At 42.2% G+C, this 20,714-nt stretch overlaps 1 protein-coding gene across 1 annotated transcript in view; it reads right to left on the bottom strand.

Moving 5' to 3' along the window:
- The window catches only part of SLC26A9 (solute carrier family 26 member 9), a 338,632-nt gene that overhangs the window by 40,774 nt on the left and 277,144 nt on the right, over positions 1 to 20,714 (bottom strand). The window contains exons 15-16 of the mRNA XM_082244534.1: positions 18,302 to 18,409; positions 6,655 to 6,942 (exon numbers count right to left, since the gene is read on the bottom strand). Coding sequence (XP_082100660.1) covers positions 6,655 to 6,942; positions 18,302 to 18,409 — 396 coding nt within the window. The remainder of the gene's footprint in view (positions 1 to 6,654; positions 6,943 to 18,301; positions 18,410 to 20,714) is intronic.

Below are 20,714 nucleotides of genomic sequence, written 5' to 3'. Positions count from 1 at the left end.
CAGTCTATTAAAACGAAAGTCTCATTTGTACTGGCACACCGAGTTTTTCTTAAAATATATTAATGATAATATCAGCCCTCAGGGACTCAGGATACATAATTTACCAACTTTACGAGACCCTACAGAAAGTTTTAAAAAAGAATGGGAGGGCATTTTGAATACATGCAGTACAGATTTAATGAAGGCTCTGGTGACCCAGCACAAATTAGACATGGTAGTGTTGGACAAGGAAATTGAAGTCATGAACACTCAATTTGAACATGTATTTGACATACCCACTTTTGTCACTAGTTGGCAAGAGGTTAAAAATAAGTTGGAAGCCCTAAATAAGGAAATTTTCACTAAAAAACAACAAAAATATAATAAAGATAAACAGGCCTTTGTAGAGGGCTACGCCTACAAATGGACCACAAAAAATTATCCCTCACGATCACGTAGGCCCCAAACACGAAATACCACAGAAAACACAGAAGAACACATGGAGTCTGACTCCTCTCTCTCTAGTTCCGCATCACAATTATCACAAGGCTCAAGATATAGTATCACAGCGACACATAATCGCACTAAACCACAAAAACGTGGTAGGGGAGGAATGGGCCCCTCACCTAACCAACCTAATAAAAATAATAAGAAAAAACCGGACACCCGTGCACAACTTCTAACACCTTCACAAATGCCAAACTTGACACCCACTGTTCAGAAAATCCTTTCAAAAGGCCTTATCCCCAACACTCAAACTGAAAATGATGATGGTTTTTTAGTGTCACCCAACACCCCAATCACCAAGAATTCCAAACAGGGCAACCTGGACACCTACATAAAACCAAAAAACCAACGAATTCCTTGTTCAAACACTGACAACAACAAAAAAAAAATTCAATATTATTAATTTAACTGATTTCAAGCTCACAAAGGCACAGGAAGATGTTTTGGGGTTGGGTCTTGGCTTTTGTCCTTCCAAATCCATTGATACCTCAGAAACTATTAAGGACTTGCATCTCTTTGCAAGGAACCTTACTTTCAGATACATATTTGACACCGATAAGAAACAAAAACAACTTGAACGACAAATAGCGGAACGAACCAAACATCTTACCATGGCCGAAAGTAGAGACCTCAAAGATTTGGTTCTCCTGTATGAGGAGGGCAACACAGAAGTGGTCTCGGTCATTGATGCCCCGGCCCCCGCTGTGGAACCCTCCCACATACAAGGTACCTTGATTCCTAAAAAAACTTTCAAACCTAAATCAGAAAAATTTCCTGATCTAACCACTAACCCCCACATTTGGACTTTCGTTCAAAGGGTTTCCCAGGACCTTAAATCAATCTCTTGGCCATCTGTAACCAGTAATCTAACATGCGAACAAGAAATAGCATTAAAACAGTTAAAAGCAAATAAGAATATGTTGATAAAGCCATCAGACAAAGGTGGCAACATCGTGATCATGTCACCTTTTCAATATGAACAGATGTGCATGAAGGTCCTGGAAAACCCTGACTGGTATTGCCCCATCCAATCCATATGCATTCAGGGGTTTATTGAAGAATTTAAATCACTTTGCAACGATGCTTACACAGCTGGACTGATAGACAAAGTTGTGTACAAATTTTTAAATGTCAAATTCCCAAAAACTCCTACGTTTTATACGTTACCGAAAGTTCACAAAGACATCTTATCCCCCCCGGGCAGACCGATTATATCCGGTAACGAATCACTAACTGAAAACGCCAGCAAATTTGTTGACTCATTTCTTATCCCTCATGTATGTGGTCTACCCTCATACATACGTGATACCACTGATCTTCTCAAACACTTGGAAGAGATTCAAGTCCCTCCGGATGCCCTGCTCGTAGCCATCGATATCGAGGCCCTATACTCGAGTATCCCACACGAGCAGGGCATCCGGATGGCTGAGTCCTTCTTAAAAGAACAAGACCGTACTACCTGGCCCCTCATGAATTTTGTCCTTGAACTACTTAGATTTATTTTGACTAGAAATTATTTCACTTTTTTGGAGCAGATATATCTGCAAATACAGGGGGTCGGGATGGGCACTTGCTGCGCGCCGTCCTATGCCAACCTATACCTTGGCGGTTGGGAGCGTCTGGTGTTTTCTAATGAGAACATGGAGCAATGGTTGTCCCATGTTCTCATTTGGTACAGATTCATTGACGATTTATTGTTAATCTGGACAGGCAGCAGAGAGGATTTAGAGGAATTTCTATCAGCACTGGATAATAATGATCTTATTCTAAAATTTGCACAACCGATTAGTCATCAACAAATTTCTTTTTTGGACCTTAATATCTCTCTGCTGCCTAATGGCCACATCGACACGGATCTGTACCGAAAACCCAGCGTAGGTAACACCATACTGTGCGCAGCGAGTGCCCATCCCGCCCCCCTGATAAAAAGCATACCATATGCGCAATATCTTAGACTTCGTAGAAATTGTGCAACCGACATGAATTTCTACATTCAGGCTAATCATTTGAGGTCTAGACTATTGGCCAGAGGTTATTCTAAAAGCCTTTTGAGAAAAGCATTCAATCGAGCAAAGGCAAAATCAAGATCCGAACCCTTGTATAAAACTACATCCAGAGACGACCAACAAAATGTGAGGTTCATCACGAGATTTTCTGTACATGAGGAAATTCTTCGTGATGTCTTACACAAACACTGGCCTATTCTTACACAGGACTATACGTTAAACAAATACGTCAAACCTAGACCTGATCTAGTCTTTAGAAGAGCCACATCCCTTAGAGACAACCTTGTCAAAAGTCATTATACAACTCAGAGCCCTCACTATGGTAACAAAAAAGGTACATACCCCTGTGGATCCTGCAGTAGGTGCCCTAGGATCCACAGTGGTAATGGTATCCGCTTGCCTAATGGCCAATGGCTAAAATCCAAACAATATGCTGACTGTAATACACAGGGACTTGTTTATTTGATGACTTGCCGATGTGGCTCTTACTATGTCGGCAAGACAATACGCAAACTAGGGCAAAGAATTGGGGACCATGTGTATTATTCGGAGGGAGGCACATATATTCAAACCAGTGTCACTAGGCACATCAACCTGTACCATAAATTTGATAATTCTGTTGTATCATTCTTTGTCCTAGAGGTTATCCCCCAGGATCCCCGCGGGGGTAATTGGGACAAGCGCATTCTTCAAAAAGAATCCTACTGGATCGAAACATTGGACGCTACCAAACCCCCAGGTATTAACTAAATGGTTACCTACAAACCATTTCTTGGCTGAATGTGCGGCATATCACTATGCTGCAGATTCTGCATGGTACCATTCGGGACCTCCCTGGATGGATCCATATGGTCGTTTGTTGCAGCTGCGGTCTACATGCATATGGGACCAATTTGGACCATGAGAGTTTCCCTCGACTTATATTTAATCGAGGGATCATTTTAAATAGCCTCATCATATATACTTTGTAAATATTATATGTTTGGCCTTTTTCTTTTCTATTTTTCTTTTCCCTAGATCTGCTAACATTTATTTGTTACTCCAGACCAGCAACCAAAGCTTAGATTATGTTGTAAAACCATTGATATGATAGGCTACACATAATTTATTGTGATGCCTATTACTAGCCATTGCTGGTACCGTTGTGATTGGAAACAATCCCGGTACCACGCAATGCACTCTCGAATACATGTTTTATTATAAATGTTTTTCCCATATTGGTGTCTCACGTTTGTATAGATACATGGTGATGCATTGCTGTATATTCTAAAATGTCTGTAAATGGCATACATGGATTCGCTTCCTATTTATTTATTTTTGATTTCTGCATTGGAGTTTTTTCATGCACATTCACTGTCCTCTGCTGCCTACTACCTGACTGCAGGGGGCGGCATCACTCGGCACTCCCAACGGATGTGTGGTCTCTGGACTGACAGACTTACGCCCATGTCTGATCATGTGGCTGCGTACAGCTGTGAATGCGGCTGAGTACCACGCAGCACGGCGCGCGCCTGCGCGTGGCTAGCGCCGTTAGAGACCTGACCCGACGTGATGTCGTCACTTCCGCCCGGATGTGCGTACGCACGCCGGGTTGAGGGGATGCTCATAAGGTGGCGGGCGGACAATTCCCCTGCAGATGCCGGGGTGTACGCCAGTAGACCAGACACGAGGTAAGCGCTGTGGAGCTTTCTTTGAACAGGATAGATCGATATACATTTAGATTAACGTTCCCTAACTCATACATAACTTGCCTTTTGCTATACATATATCCAAGTGCCTCCCACCTTCTTAAAGGGAGTCTTCATCTGGAAAATCTATCTATCCTCCCATTGTTGCTTATATGCAAATTTGGAGCCAAAAAAAGAACTTCTTGGGATATTCAGATGTAGTTACAGATACACTTGCATATATCTAACCAAAGTGTGGTAAGCTCAAATTCTAATAGAGCCATTAATCCCTGTAGACTCAGAGCCCTCTAAGCTATGGTACTATATAATACTTTTATGTCCTACAGAGAGAAGTGCCACACTGTCTGGCCAAACAACTCTATGGGCATTTTATGAGCTATCAGATACCGATACTATCACATACAGGTATTGTGACAATGTCACGCATAATTACTACTACCCAAATCACGCTACCTTAATGACCCCCTCCACATCCGTGGGTGAGGCGTTCACTGGGTGGCCATCCCTGCATGCTTCATGGTGGTGGGAGCCCCGGACCAGTATGTGGTTGTGCATGCGAATAACTCCTCTGTACAAAATTGTTGACTACAATGTTCTCATAATATATTTCTATTATACAGGAACTCCAAGGCAAACTAATATATCATATAATCCTATACCCCTGAAGAAGCGGAGTGTTGAAACCCGCGAAACATGTTGGGTTAATGCCCGGTACCTTGGTTTGGGGCTACTGGAGCTTGTAAAACATCAATACTGCCTGAAATATTCAGAACTGTATGTAATTGAAATGACTATGATGGTAATCTGTTCTGTACAATTTTTATTTTATAATTTTTCTTTTCTATTTTGTATGTAATTATTTTTAATGTAATAATACAATTTATAATTTTATACATGGTGGTTTTCCATCGCTGACTATAGTACCGTTAAAATCCCACCAGCCCTCAATCATTCTTTCTTTGCCTATTTCTTCTTTTCCAATTTTTCCCATTCTAATTTTTCCCCTCTTCTTCTCCTTCCCTCTCTTCCCCCCCCCCCCTTTTTTCTTTCTTTTTCTCCCCTTTTTTCTTTCTCCTTCCCTTTCTTTCTCCCCTGTCATCCTCCCTTGTTTCTCTTTTTCCTCAGTTTCCCCCCCTTTGCAACTCCACACTTCCTTTCTTTCCTTCTGTATTCTTTCCCCTTCTCTCTTTTCCGGCTTGTGATTGCTTCACTCCCAGGCTTTTTTATCCCCTCTGTGTTTACTTTTCTACTCCATCTTTTGGATCTTTTCAATTTAAAAACGGTTTTTGTGTTAGACCCCCACACCAGGGTTTCACATAATTCCCAGTTTTTTGCATTACTATTAGGGATGCTGGTACAATATTACAACTATACAACAAACATTTAATTATGTAATTGTGGGGTGTCGTTAACTTAACATACACTCCGCAATCAGTTTGCGTGGACAGGTTTGCGATTTAGATGCGGTGCTGAATCGGCATGCAAATTTAATGTGAATTCGCTCTGCATCTAGTGTGAACCCAGGCTTAGAGGTTTGTAGAGAGATAAGTAAACACTACAGATATATGTGCTTAGGTCAAAATTCATAACTGGGGTTTACAACCACTGTAAGTACTGCAGTTAACCTAATAGTGAACCACTTGTTATCAGTCAGGTCAGACATGCTCCATGTACACTATATAATTATTATTATACAGGATTTATATAGTGCCAACAGTTTGCGTAGCGCTTTACAATGTGAGAGAAGACAATACAGTTACAATACAATTCAATACAGGAGGAATTAGAGGGCCCTGCTCGTTAGAGCTTACAATTTAGAAGGGAGGGATCTATGCACATTGCTGGCACATAGTAAATATTGAGAGATATAATTTTGTTATCCATTCATGATTGATGCACCAAGGTACCATCATTAGCTTTAGTAAAATTAGGTGCATAAACTTGTTCAATCACAGTCACTGTGCAGTAGCAGAAAGTACTGCTAATGTAGTGACCATTGCTTTTTTTTTTTTTTTTTTTTTAGTCAGTAGTTACAAATACTGATATTAGGTACTTACTAGTTCCTGGAGTCCAACGCTGTTATCCTGCAGCCGGTTCTTTTTACTACTGCTGCTCCCCAGCGCCACCTTGAGTATGGGAAGTGGCTGTGGAAGCCACAGACAGCTCCCCACTACACATGCTCAGTTACAGGCTTTAGGGAGGGAGAAAACCAGCGGGACTTCATTTTTTGAGTGAAATTCTGCTTTAAATTTAGCTGACTGCATGCAAATATACATGTAAAACATTTTTAAAAAAAAGAGTCTCTTAATGAGGTTCTCCGTTTTTCTGAAAATTGTACATTGGTTAACAATATATATTTTATATGTTTTTAAAAATTTTTTATGTGCAAACTTATATTTGTGTTTTCTTATAAGAACACTTTGAAATGAGAAAATGCATCAGATTACAAGAGTAAAAAATAATAATTGTATTACCTTTCCTAATGCTTTAATCCCCATTAGGTCAACAAAACACACTGCGCTCATGTCAATAATGATTGTATGGAAGTTGACAATCGGAGGAGCCGTCATGATAGGATCTTCTGTTTTAACTGGGGCTGGCACGCCATTTGGAATAGGAGTTGTGATTTGAGAACTCACAGTAAGGGTGTTAGATGCTATGTAATTGATTGCACTGTTTGTCCCATTCACTGTACTGTTGTTGTTGGAGTCAGTGGAAGGGGCTCCATCAAAATCTTCCTGAAGTTCTTGAAGTGACAAAGTCTGCAATATGGACACATGGTAAAATGAGAAATTTAAAGATTAGGATGCTTATAGTACAATAAAAGATAATGTTACCGTAAATGTTAATGATACAGTATGTTAATGCTTCTTGGAGACATGGGCCCGTCATTGAGAGTGATGATGACAATAATTTCTGAGTTTAGGAAATGCTCCAGTCTCACTAATAATTGGACTAAGTTAGTTCTCCTAAAGCTGAACCAATACCTTAACCCTCAGCTGTCTTCCTTTTGCCCAGTACCAGTTGTGATGCTATTTTGATACTAAAGCCCCGTACACACGATAAGATTATCGAACGATCTGTCGTCCGTTTTTTGTGGCATGCTAGTCTGATGTGGAAAGTGAAGAGGTTATTTTCATACAAATTTTCCCGTACGACAGAATTCTACTTCAGAAGTGATGTCATGTGTTGGATTGCTTTCCATGTGTTCTTTCATCTCTGAGCATGCCTAGTCTTGCTCATAAGATTTTTCCCCGTCGAAATCTGTACTAATGAGACGAAAATCGGACGTGTGTTGACGGAGGACAAAAATTTTAATGACTGCACATCAGGATTTTGTGAGCCGAAAAGTCGGAGTCGGCTGTCGAAAGCACCATACTAACAATCCGAAAATCGGCAGATCGGTCGTCAGACGAAATTTCCCTTCCGAATTTCTTATCGTGTGTACGGGCTTTTAGGGATTATGATTTCATCCGAGATAGCTGATTACTGCTGTTTAAATATTTTCCTGCTGTTGTCAAGCTTTAGTGATAAGGTAAAGCTGTGGACCAAGCTATGGCTTTCAGTAGCAGGCAGACCAAATTTGGCCAAGATGATAATGCCCCAACTACTTTATTTTCTTCATAAGGCCCTGTGGTCATCCCACTAAAAATTTTCAGATTGGTCAACTCGATTTTTCACTCACTACTCCAGAAATTTGTCTCAATCTAAAGATAATGGGGGTCTGGCCTTCCCAAATCCCTAGCTCTACTACATGGTGGCTCAGTTGCAGCACTTGGTGGGTGGTCTAAATACAGTACAGAAGGGTGTAGCTAGGGATTCTACGTTTGCCATGACATTAGACTTTACAGGGGCACAAACACCCCCAGAAGGTTTGGAGGCACACCTCTTCCTGAAATCCAAAAAACTATATCTCACCTACAGGTTAATGCATAAGATATGGACTAAGGTGAAACAATTACAAGTATCGAGTTATACTAAATAGAACTCCATATGGAATAACCATGCTTACCCAGAATTGGTCAAATTACAATGGTGAACATTGGTTATCATCACACACCTCTTGAAAATGGTAAGATGCTCTCATTTGCACAGCTACAATCCCAACATCGCCTATCATCCAATATGCATTTCTACTTCCTCCAATTACTGAATGCCATTAGGTCTCAACCTTCCTTCTCCTAATTATCCCCAACTCCTATATTCAACATGATGCAACAATCCACCTCCACTAATGGTTTCATTTCTAGATGTTACGCTATGCCAGGGGTGTCAAACTAAATTTTATCGCGGGCCGCATCAGCATTATGGTTGCCCTCAAAGGGCCAGTTATATCTGTAGGATTAGATGTCCAGTGCACCCCATGCCCCCTTACACCCTTACATGAGATGTCTAGAACCCCCCACCATCAGATGTCAAGAGTCACCCACCCTTCCTTGTATCCCAAAGCACCCCCTTACCTTGTGCTGCTGCCAGGAAGAAGATGCGAGTGCATCTGGGAACAAGTGCAGGGTCTGGAGGCGAACCAGAGGAGGGCTGGAGTCAGCTTCCAGAGTCTACTGAACTTCCAGGGGGAGGCAGAGGCAAGGTGGTGTTGCGGCTGCACAGAGAGGTTCAGGATCTGCAGGAGGAGTTCTGCCCTTCTCTCTGCTGCAGGCTGCTGAGAAGGGGGGGGGGTGCAAAAATTAGCCTTTTTGCAGCTGCACAGAGCAGTGCAGGATCTGGCAAAGGAGTTCTGTCCTCTCTGCTGCTGATTACAGAAACAAGGTGGGGGCAGAGACAAGGGGGTGCTGCAGCTGCAGGAGAGGTGCGAGGGCCACATGAAATGGCATGGGGGGCCGCCTTCAGCCCGCGGGCCTTGTGTTTGACACCTGTGCGCTATGCTATTGGTGGATTATCTGGAGCAATTCCCTAACTCAGCCATTAAGAGATAAGAACAGGGTGTAGGAACTCGCTCTGTAGGGTCTCCCTGAAGACCACTGGACGGAGGCTCTAGAATCTGTCCATTGCTGTTTCCTGAATGTAACAAAGATTGTCACAACTATACATACTATTATGAGTACACTGTACTTGTACTCCCCTTAAATTGTTTTCTCTTGCTACACTCTCTAACTACTATTAACAGAACTTTTCAACTCTCTATACCGCTCAACCCTAAACCATGCCTACTAGGCATTCTTGATGATGTAATACAGGATGTATATATATTGTATGTAGAGGCACTTGTGACCTAATTTTGCAGAATTGTACCTCACAGTCGCCCTTTACATTAAGGTTTTGGATAGCTCACATGGGAATAATGCTTTGCTATGAACGTTTACCACTTCAGCCCCGGAAAGTTTTACCCCCTTAATGACCAGGGCATTTTCTGCGATTCGGCACTGTGTTGCTTTAACTGACAATTGCGCGGTAGAGCGACGCCGTACCCAATTAAAATTGATGTCCTTTTTTTCCCACAAACAGAACTTTCTTTTCGTGGTATTTGATCACCTCTGCGGTTTTAAGTTTTTGTGCCATTAACAAAAAAATAGCATACATTTTGAAAAAACACCAATATTTTCTACTTTCTGCTATAAAACATTCCCAATAAAAAATGTAAAAAATATATTTTTTTATCAGTTTAGGCCAATTTGTATTTTTAAGAAGAGCCTTACTGAAGCACATGTACTTGTGTATGCCGACCCAGTCATACCCTATGAGGTCCACGTGGACGCCAGCCGAAATGGGCTGGGGGGAGTTCTTTACCAGGAACAAGATAAAGGGCTGAGGCCCTTGGCCTATGTAAGTCGCAGCCTGGCCCCATCTGAAAATAAATATCCAGTCCATAAATTGGAGTTCCTGGCTCAGAAGTGAATAGTAGTAGACAAGCTTAAGGACTCTCTGTACAGGGCCACGTTAGTAGTGAAGACTGATAACAATCCTCTAACTTATCTACTATCATCTGTCAAGCTGGACACCACAGGGCATTGGTGTTTGGCTGTCCTAGCTGGGTTCCAATTCAGTTTGAAATATCGGCCCGGGGCTGGGAATCAAGATGCTGACACTGTCTCACAGGCCTCAGTCTATAGGAGCTCATCCCTCCGGAGTGCCGAAGTACTATTGCAGTCTAACCCATGTGCGGGACAACGGCCTTCCCCGGCTGTTTAAGAAAGACTTGAAAGCAGACCAGATTTAGGACCCACAATGCCGTCTGGCTATTAAAGCGTTAACTAAACAAAACCCCAGTTTGCTGTTGAAGAGTAGTGATGTCGCAAACATAAAATTCGCCGTTCGCGAGCGGCGAACGCAAACATCGGCGAATGTTCGCGAACCGGCGAACATTGCGAACCCCCATAGACTTTAATAGGCAGGCGAATTTTAAAACCCACAGGGACTCTTTCTGGCCACAATAGTAATGGAAAAGTTGTTTCAAGGGGACAAACACCTGGACTGTGGCATGCCGGAGGGGGATCCATGGCAAAACTCCCATGGAAAATTACGTAGTTGACGCAGAGTCGGGTTTTATTCCATAAAGGGCATAAATCACCTAACATTCCTAAATTGTTTGGAATAACGTGCTTTAAAACATCCAGTGTGTGTATACGATCAGGTATGATGTTGTATCGATCAGGTAGTGTAAGGGTTACGCCCGCTTCACAGTGACAGACCAAACTCCCCGTTTAACGCACCGCAAACAACCGCAAACAGACCAGAACCGACCAAAATGGGACAGGAACTGGGCTTTAACCGCTTGCCGACACGTTTTTAACTTAATTAAGTTAAAACTTAATTAATTAACGTCACTAGCCTGGGAGGGTCTGGGGAGCGAGCGCGCGCCCGCGGAGGCGCGCTACCACTCCCGCGCGGTCACGGACCCCCCCGCGCGTGTGACCAGCGGACCCGATGTCCGCCGGTCACTCGGCGATCGTCGGGGGAGAGGGAGAATGATTGTGTAAACAAGCCACCTGCCATTCTCCTCGATGTAAAGACACTGATCACATGGATCTACTATGTAGATCCGTTGATCAGTGTCCTTACAGCTCAAGCCACAGCCAATCACAGTAGAAAGCACGCCCCTAGGGACACACACAGCCTCTCCCTCCCAAATAAAGTTAACCCCTTCACTACCAGTGTATTTTTACAGTAACAGTGCATATGTATAGCACTGATTACTGTAGAAATGTCACTGGTAACCCCAAAAGTGTCAAAAATGTCAGTCAAGGGTCCGATCTGTCCGCCGCAATGTCGCAGTACCGCAAAAAAATCGCAGATCGCCGCCATTACGCGTTAAAAAAAAAAACAACAAAAATGACAAAAATCTTTCCCTTTGTTAGTAAACGCGATAACTTTTGAGCAAACCAATAAAAATACGCTTTTTGCGATTTTTTTTACCAAACATAGGTAGGATAAAACAAATTGGCCGAAAATGTTAAAAAATTTTGATTTTTACATTTTTTTTGGGGAATTTCATATAAAAAAATGTGAAAAATATTGCTATTTTTGCAAAATTGTCGCTCTTTTTTTGTTTATAGCGCGTGATCAAAAAATCGCACAGGTGACCAAATACCACCAAAAGAAAGCTCTGTTTGTGGGAAAAAAAGGACGTCAAATTCGTTTAGGTACAGCGTCGCACGACCGCGCAATTGTCCGTTAAAATCACGCAGTGCCGAATCGCAAAATACCCCCTGGTCTTTTAGCAGGAAAATCCTCCGGGGCTTAAGTGGTTAAGGGTTAGGGTTAGGGTTAGGTTTAGTGTTAGGGGCTAGGGTTAGGGTTACGGTGAGATACTTAGGGTTAGAGTTAGTAACCCTACCCCTACGCCTCTAACCCTAACCGTCTAACCCTAAGCACTAAAAATAACCCTAACCCTAGCCCTAACCCTAACCCTAGCCCTAATTCTAATTTTTTTCTGGTTCTGGACATGCTACAGAGCTGAAACTTCACAGGTACACTTTTTAGACCCCCAGACACTGAATGACACAAAAAAAAAAGTTCTTAAAAATTGTAATTTTTTGATAGAGAGCCAATTATTGGAAAAAAAAAAAAAAAAAAAAAAAAAATCTTTGGATTTAGCATCTGGGGGGTCTAAAAATTGTACCTGTGAAGTTTCAGCTCTGTAGCATGTCCGGAACCAGAAAAAAATTACGAATTAGGGTTAGGGCTAGGGTTAGGCTTAGGGCTAGGGTTAGGCTTAGGGCTAGGGTTAGGCTTAGGGCTAGGCTTAGAGGGTTAGGGTTAAGGTTAGAGGGTTAGGGTTATGGTTAGAGGGTTAGGGTTAGGTTTAGTGTTAGGGGCTAGGGTTAGGGTTACGGTGAGATACTTAGGGTTAGAGTTAGTAGCCCTACCCCTACCCCTCTAACTCTAACCCTCTAACCCTAAGCACTAAAAATAACCCTAACCTTAGCCCTGACCCTAACCCTGACCCTAACCCTAACCCTAGCCCTAACCCTAATTCTATTTTTTTTTCTGGTTCTGGACATGCTACAGAGCTGAAACTTCACAGGTACACTTTTTAGACCCCCCAGACAATAAATCCAAAGAAAAATTTCTTTTAAGTTTTTTTTTTTTTTTAATTTTTCCAATAATTGTCTCTCTATCAAAAATGACAATTTTTAAGAACTTTTTTGTGTGATTTAGTGTCTAGGGGGTCTAAAAAGTGTACCTGTGAAGTTTCAGCTCTGTAGCATGTCCAGAACCAGAAAAAAAAAGATAATTTTTCAGTAGAGCAGGGATGGTGGGAACCCCTTTTACACCTATATGATCTTTTTTTTCTGGTTCTGGACATGCTACAGAGCTGAAACTTCACAGGTACGCTTTTTAGACCCCCCCAGACACTAATCCAAAAAAAGTCATGCCTGCCACCGTATATATCAGTGGTGGGTGGGCAGTGGCACTGCAGTGGGCACAGTACACTCTGTGGACCTGACAGTCACTGGCACCCAGGCAACTGCAATTATAAAAAATATATATATATTTTTAATTTGCAAGCTGCTGTGCCACCGTATATATATCAGTGGTGGGTGGGCACGCAGTGGCACTGCAGTGGGCACAGTACACTCTGTGGACCTGACAGTCACTGGCAGCCCAGGCAACTGCAATAATAAAAAATATTTTTTTTTTTTTCAATTTGCAACAAGATGCTGTGCCACCGTATATATATCAGTGGTGGGCAATGCACTGCAGTGGGTACAGTACACTCTGTGGACCTGACACAGCACTCACTGCAATTATGACAGAGGAAAAAAAAAATATTTTTTAAAATGCAAGGTACTGTGCCTGTGCCACCCGAAATGAGTGTGGTGTGCACACAGTACAGTCTGTGGCCTCTCACACACAGCGGGCAGGTAACTGCAGTGCACAATAGATATATATATATATATATATATATATATATATATATATATAAAATACTCAAATACCAGCCCTCAAAAGGGCTTTTGGGGACAATAGATATATATATATATCTATCACAGAACAAAAAAAATTACACAAATACCAGCCCTCAAAAGGCCTTTTGGGGACAATAGATATATATATATATATATATATATATATATATATATATATATATCCAAAAAAACCTCAAATACCAGCCCTAGGAAGGGCTTTTTGGGGTGCTGTCCTTACAGCAGGAGTGTACCAAGAACACTGGCTAACAAGACCGGGAACACTGACTAACTGTCCCTAGCTATAACAGCAGCAGCACTTTCCCTGCTCTCAGTAACACAGAAATGATCTAAGATGGATGCTGCCCTTGCTTATTTATAGGAGGTGGGAGGGAGGTATGCTGATTGGCCTGGAATGTGTCTGATGACTGTGAGATCCAGGGTCAAAGTTTGCCTCAATGATGATGTATAGGAGGCGGACCGAACATCGCATATGTTCGCCCGCAGCGGCGAACGCGAACATGCAAAGTTCGCCGGGAACCGTTCGCCGGCGAACCGTTCGGTACATCACTATTGAAGAGCCCTGTGGCAGAGTCAAGAGTAATACTTTGAGAATGGAACAGGCTGCAACTCAGAGATGAATTGTTGTACATGCGAGGTCCTTATGAGGACTTGGAGGAGAGATCCCAACTATTCCTTCCCAAAAATCAACGAACAACTGTACTGGAGGCCTTGCATGATGAACATGGACATTTAAGTTATACTGGCCTAATATGAGAGCAGAAATAGAGAGTTATTGTCATTCCTTTTTGCTATGCGTTCAATGAAATACTTTACCAGTCAGGGCTACTCCCATGGGACATCTGCAGACCCAAGGGCCCATGGAGCTTGTTTGTATTGACTTTCTTTGCCTGGAACCCGATACAGGTCGAAGAAGTAATGTCCTGGTGGTACTGACAATTTCACCCGCTATTCTGAGGCCTACCCTACTAAAGATCAACAGGCCACCATGGTGGCAAAGGTCCTTGTGGGGAAATTCTTTGCTCACTATGGCTTGCTTGCCAAAATACACTCTGATCAAGGTCAGGATTTTGAGAGCTTCTTAATACACCAACTATGCCAACTGCTGGACATAAAGAAACACAGGACTACTCCATACCACCCTCAGGGAGATCCTCAGCCGGAGAGATTTAATAGAACTAGGTTGAATATGCTGGGAACTTTACCCACTGAAAAAAAACAACATTGGGGAAAACACTGCTGTTGTGCATGCCCACAATAGTACCGTGAGTGATGCCACTGGGTACTCGCCATACAGAATAATGTTTGGAAGAGAAGCACAGCTCCCAATTGACCCAGCCCTCTAGTGCTCAGCTAAGACTCTATGTCATCATATCCTGCCAGCAGGCTGATTAACACCAGGGAGTAAAGCAAAACATCTTGGGAGCAGTAGTCTAGGTTTCACACTCATGCCAGACTGTAATGGACTACAAGTACCAGCCGCCTGGAGTAGAAAAATAAAATGCTGGGAGAGGGAATATAAAGCCTGTGCTAGGTCAGGATCACCCTCTTGGGACCCCAGCTAGGATCTGCAAGCAAGTGACCCAGTGTTAGGCTGTGCTGTGGCTGAGTCACGGCCTGTGCTAGAGAGTCATCACGTGTGTGTACAGGGGTATCCACTGCCAGCTACTTCTGGTCGTTCAGCGGCAGTCTGAAGGCTGCTTTCATCACATCCGTGCCAGACCCAGCTGGGCCGTGGCACAGTGCGACATGAGGTTGCACGCCATCCCATGAGCCAGGACCCTGCGGGAGTTTGCTGCAGAGCCTTCACACCTTTCTTAAATACTACAAGTTGCATGGATCGGCGAGCGGGCACTTGCCTGCCTTCTTATGACAAGGGACACCGCATGCAGATAACGCTATCTTTCTCTTTGCCTACACCTGTAGAACTCTTTGCTAAACTTACTCCCTGCCAAAATGCGACAGTGTTCATTTTGCTTCCGGATACAACAGGCACACTTTTCATCCCCTGCTTGCCAAGGCCCATCAGCCTAATTTACATCACTCTACTTATCAGAATACGTCCAGTATATCACATATACGTAGTATATAGTGCTAGATGAAGACTCAAGGCTTTCTTTCCTTTAACGAGACTACACCTTAGTGTAGCCATAAAGGCCCTACTTTCAACTAGGACTCTATTATTATGTGAGTGGGTTAAAGACTTAAAGGTTAAACTGCTTATGGACAATTAAGTACAGTTTTCTATCTATCTATTTTTGGATCTGGGGTGTTGAGGTACAGAAGGGAGTGGTCTGACATAAGAAAGGATCCTGCCCTTCTTCTGTACCCATAGGTTTCAATCTAAACAGGGTCTTGATCTTGTGTAAGTGTTTCTATATTTTGCAACAAGTTACTGTTTACTTTTTGACTGTTTTTTACCATCAGTATTTGTCATAGTAAGACCGCATTCACACTGCAGCTGCACGACTTTGGGGGCGACCTGTGAAGTCCCGTGCACCGTGACTTCGGTACGACTTGCACGGACTTCATATAATGAATGTCTATGCAAGTCGCTCTGAGGTTGCCCCGAAGTAGTACAGGACCCTTTTTCTAAGTCGGAGCGACTTGTGTCGCTCCTATTAGAACGGGTCCTGTAGCACTGCATGGACCGCGAGGGACCGCGACTTGTCAGGCTTATGTTACTGGATCGTAATGTTTCTAATGCTTTAGTAAACAAAGTTTGACTCTTTCACTTGAATTGTGTGTGTTTCTAATTGTCTTGGTCACTACCAAAATGTCTGAAACTAGGGTGTCAGAGGACTTGCAAGGTCAGGGCAACGAGTAGGGTACAGATTTAGTAAGCGGCCCTCACAGGGTAGCGCTACATCAATATGACCAAAATCTCTGAGGAATGTTTCAGACACCTTGTTGAATCTATTGTAAAATATAGCAGGCTTGAACAGATCCTAGCCTGGTCAATATGTCAACCCCAAATGTAATATATAAGGCAGTTCTAAAGGCAAAAGTGGGTCCAACCCGGTACTAGCACATTAGATATGGAAGGGTTGGGAGACAAGGATTTCGGGCACTTAACTTTCATAAAATTAAATTTTATTAAACAAAATCTTTAAAAGCATCTAATAATACAAGCAGATGAAAAATCTACATTGAACATAAGACCAAAAAGATGGTCGACAGTATACAATACAAAATTTCATGAGGTACTAAACCTTCATATAGTATGAAAACATTTGTGTACAGAACAATTTATATTATGCACAGATCCAATGTGGTATACTTCAAAGCAGACAGGGCCTGCCGGCGGACACCTCGATACTCAAGGTGCCAGTCAGCAGGGTCAGCTGAGATTTACAGTAGATACATAGTGTACATTACTTGTGACAATTTGCTCAACATGTTTCGCCTTCCTGTTGAAAGCTTCATCTGGAGCTTAATATTTGCTTTGTCTGTACATTGTATATTCTGAACTTCTTTGATAACATAACGGGGAGGACTAAGAGACGGTCACAGAGCTCATATATCAGGGAACCATTATTCACATGGAGTATAAAGACAAATACCCCTGTATGTTTGTGTCGATCCTGCAGAATAATCTATGGCGGCGGTTCCCCATCCGGGGAGGACTTTCATGACACAACACAGCTCAACAGGTGTCTGCTACTTACAATGCAGGTTTACTCACCCTTATCCAAATAGATTATTCTGCAGGATCGACACAAACATACAGGGGTATTTGTCTTTATACTCCATGTGAATAATGGTTCCCTGATATATGAGCTCTGTGACCGTCTCTTAGTCCTCCTCGTTATGTTATCAAAGAAGTTCAGAATATACAATGTACAGACAAAGCAAATATTAAGCTCCAGATGAAGCTTTCAACAGGAAGGCGAAACATGTTGAGCAAATTGTCACAAGTAATGTACACTATGTATCTACTGTAAATCTCAGCTGACCATGCTGACTGGCACCTTGAGTATCGAGGTGTCCGCCGGCAGGCCCTGTCTGCTTTGAAGTATACCACATTGGATCTGTGCATAATGAAAATTGTTCTGTACACAAATGTTTTCATACTATATGAAGGTTTAGTACCTCATGAAATTTTGTATTGTATACTGTCGACCATCTTTTTGGTCTTATGTTCAATGTAGATTTTTCATCTGCTTGTATTATTAGATGCTTTTAAAGATTTTGTTTAATAAAATTTAATTTTATGAAAGTTAAGTGCCCGAAATCCTTGTCTCCCAACCCTTCCATATCTAATGATTTAATGTAGGATAGGGGCACCTCCAGGTGTTATGTGTAATGACCCAGATCGCTGCTATCTGGAGATTCATTCGTTTTGGAAAATCCGGTACTAGCACATTTTATCTCATACAGTGGCCAGTGAGTGTGTGTGTGTGTGTTGTGTGTGTTGTGTGTGTGTGTGTGTGTGTGTGTGTGTGTATGTATATATATATATATTTTTTTTTTTTATTGGAGAGAGAAATTTCAAATCTTCAAACTGATGAAATCTAACTTCTGATTTGATGGAGCTGTGGGTTGATGCATTATGACCATTACAGTTGTGATTTGTATCCAATTTTTTTTTATTGTTTTAAATACAGATTGACACAAAAAGATAATTCATAAATATATTCCTACCTGAGTTGATAACCTTAAGAAACATTGTTTGAATGAATGCACATCCTAGAAATTGGGGTCAGCAGTACACCATTGTCAGTTATAGGCTCACCTTGCTCTTCATGAACACAGATCCCCTCTGTCTTCTCTCTTCTTCCTTCTCGTGCTTCTTCAAGTACTTTTTTTTGGCCAGATAGGCTTTGTTAGGGTCCAGGCCAGTCTAGAATTTGAACAAAAATAGGATTTTTGACCTACCTGTAACATCTTTTTCTTGACGTAAAATATAGTACACATGAATAGTGATAGATGACAGGGATATATGCAGCTACTTTCAGGTAATTGGCCACTGGCCATACCCCCCTAATAACTCCTCACTCCCTCAGTGATCCTTCATTTTTTATCAAGTAAAAAGAGGATAAACATTAACGGGAGGTCCTGTGCCCTGTACTGTACTCCAAAATAAGGATTTTACACGTAAGTAAAAAATCCTATCCTAAGTCACAGGAAAAGTCATAGACGACTGGTAAGTTCAAAAGCAAAACAAATCAAGGGGTTGGCAATGCATAAAAAAACAGGACCACAAAATAAAATGTCAAGGACCCTAACTCAAACAGTAGTCAAAAGCACCTTTCGACCAAAGCAGGCATCAGTATATGCATAAACATACACTTGGTAATCTTTCAAATGTTTAAACAGACGACCAATTGGCAGCCTAAAAAATATGTGAAACAGATGCTTGGTGCTGAAAAGTCAAAGCGTCACCAATAGAGTTGGTGTCAAAACAGTGGAGAGAAAACTCCTTGGGAAGTTTTAATACAGGACAGATTAAAGACAAGACAAACAATCTTTTGCCTAAGGTTAGCCAGGGAAATATACCTGAAAAGGTCAAAAAGGCAACTCCTGATAGACTAATAAAACCAGGATTAAGAATGAGCCAAAGACCCCCTTGTTAGAACATTTCCCCTTGAACAGGGGAAATGTTCTAACCCGAACAGTGAATCCCATTGAAGTCTATAGGAGCCGAAAAGGAAAAATTAAAAGTGCCCATTTTGAAGGCTTATATGCAAGCAATTGGTCATAACAGGTATGGGGGTCTGGGTTCTCCCCTGGGGGACAAGTATCAATAAAAATGTTTTTAAAATTATTGTTTTTTTAAAGAGCAGTGATTTTAATTATGCCTAAAGTGCAACAATTAAAATGAAAAAATCCTTTAAATAAATATAGTGAAAGCTTTTCCCAATCAGGGTGCAGAATGCACTGTGCAGCGAACATCCGAACATTCGGTGAACACCCTGCAAATTCTGCCCAAACTGATGTTTGGGCCGAACCGTTCACCCATCCCTAACCAGGATAAGTAACCAAAAAACGACTGAGGGGAACTATACAAGCCACCCCCTACACAAAATCCTTCATCAAGAAGTAAGAGGCCAGAGAGGTTTTAGGTGCTCAAGGCCAAATACAGATCAAAACCTGAATAAAGGAAGGTCAGGGTTCTTTTCACAGAGTACTGTCTAGATTCCTCTATTTGCTCCAAGCAAAGAAAGCTGGCCAAATGCCATGTTAGACTTTGCAAGAAGTTGACTACCTAGCATGCAGGAACATACCGTAGGAATGGCCAAATCAACAAGCTTCTGCTCCTCAGGACCTGAGTTTTAATAACCAAGTCCTCAATGTCTGCGACTGAGAAGCAGGATGAAGGGCCAGTCCTTGAGAAAGAAGTGTCAATGGAGTGTTTTCCAGTAGCTAGATCCTTTGGGCTAATTTGGAACCATGAGGAACACCTTAAGGAAGACCTTAACTGGAGAAAAGGCCCTAAATTAGGGAGAGCTGATCTCACAGAGTCACCACAACATCCACGGTGACACCACAGAGTCACCACAGCATCCCATCGTAACAACCAAAAACTTCCCTAGTTTCGGCTGTTGTCAGCTGAGAAAGTCTGTAGGTGGTGTGTAGGATGGTGCCATGGCAATAATTCAGACAGGTGGGTGCAATAAAGAACCTGTATTGGAGTATGCAGAAATAGTTCACAACAGAACCTGGGGGGAAGACCACCCAACCGGGAGCACTCACAGTTTTTAGCAAAGTGAATGAAGTGATGCTCAGCTGTACAGACAGTGCCTGTAAAGAGTAGGGATGATCGAACGGTTCGGGTCGACCATCGGTTCGGCCCGAACATTGGCTGTTCGAGGTTCGGCCGAATTTAGAACTTTTTGCCCAAACAGTTCGGAATTCGGCAACCAGAACCGACCAAAATGCAATGGGACAGGAAATGGGCTTTAAAAGCCCATGATTGGACCAGAACCATTAGCAAAAGAAAATTGAGGGGGCAGGAGAATGCTAGGAATGTGATTGGAGTGACTAGGGGGTCCATAGACCAATCATTAGTGAAAACGCCCCCCAGTATATAAGATAGCCCCTGCCAAATTTCTAGCATTCTTATACGGGACATGGAAGAGAGTGGAATGCTGTTCCGTTACTTCTGTTACAAAGTGTTACAAAGTGTCATTTAGCAATTTTTAGTG

This window comes from Pelophylax lessonae (genome assembly GCF_965119305.1).
Source record: "Pelophylax lessonae genome assembly, chromosome: 2".
Lineage (NCBI taxonomy): Eukaryota > Metazoa > Chordata > Amphibia > Anura > Ranidae > Pelophylax > Pelophylax lessonae.
The sequence above is the reverse complement of the archived record's forward strand: the minus strand, read 5'-3'. Positions and strand labels throughout refer to the sequence as shown.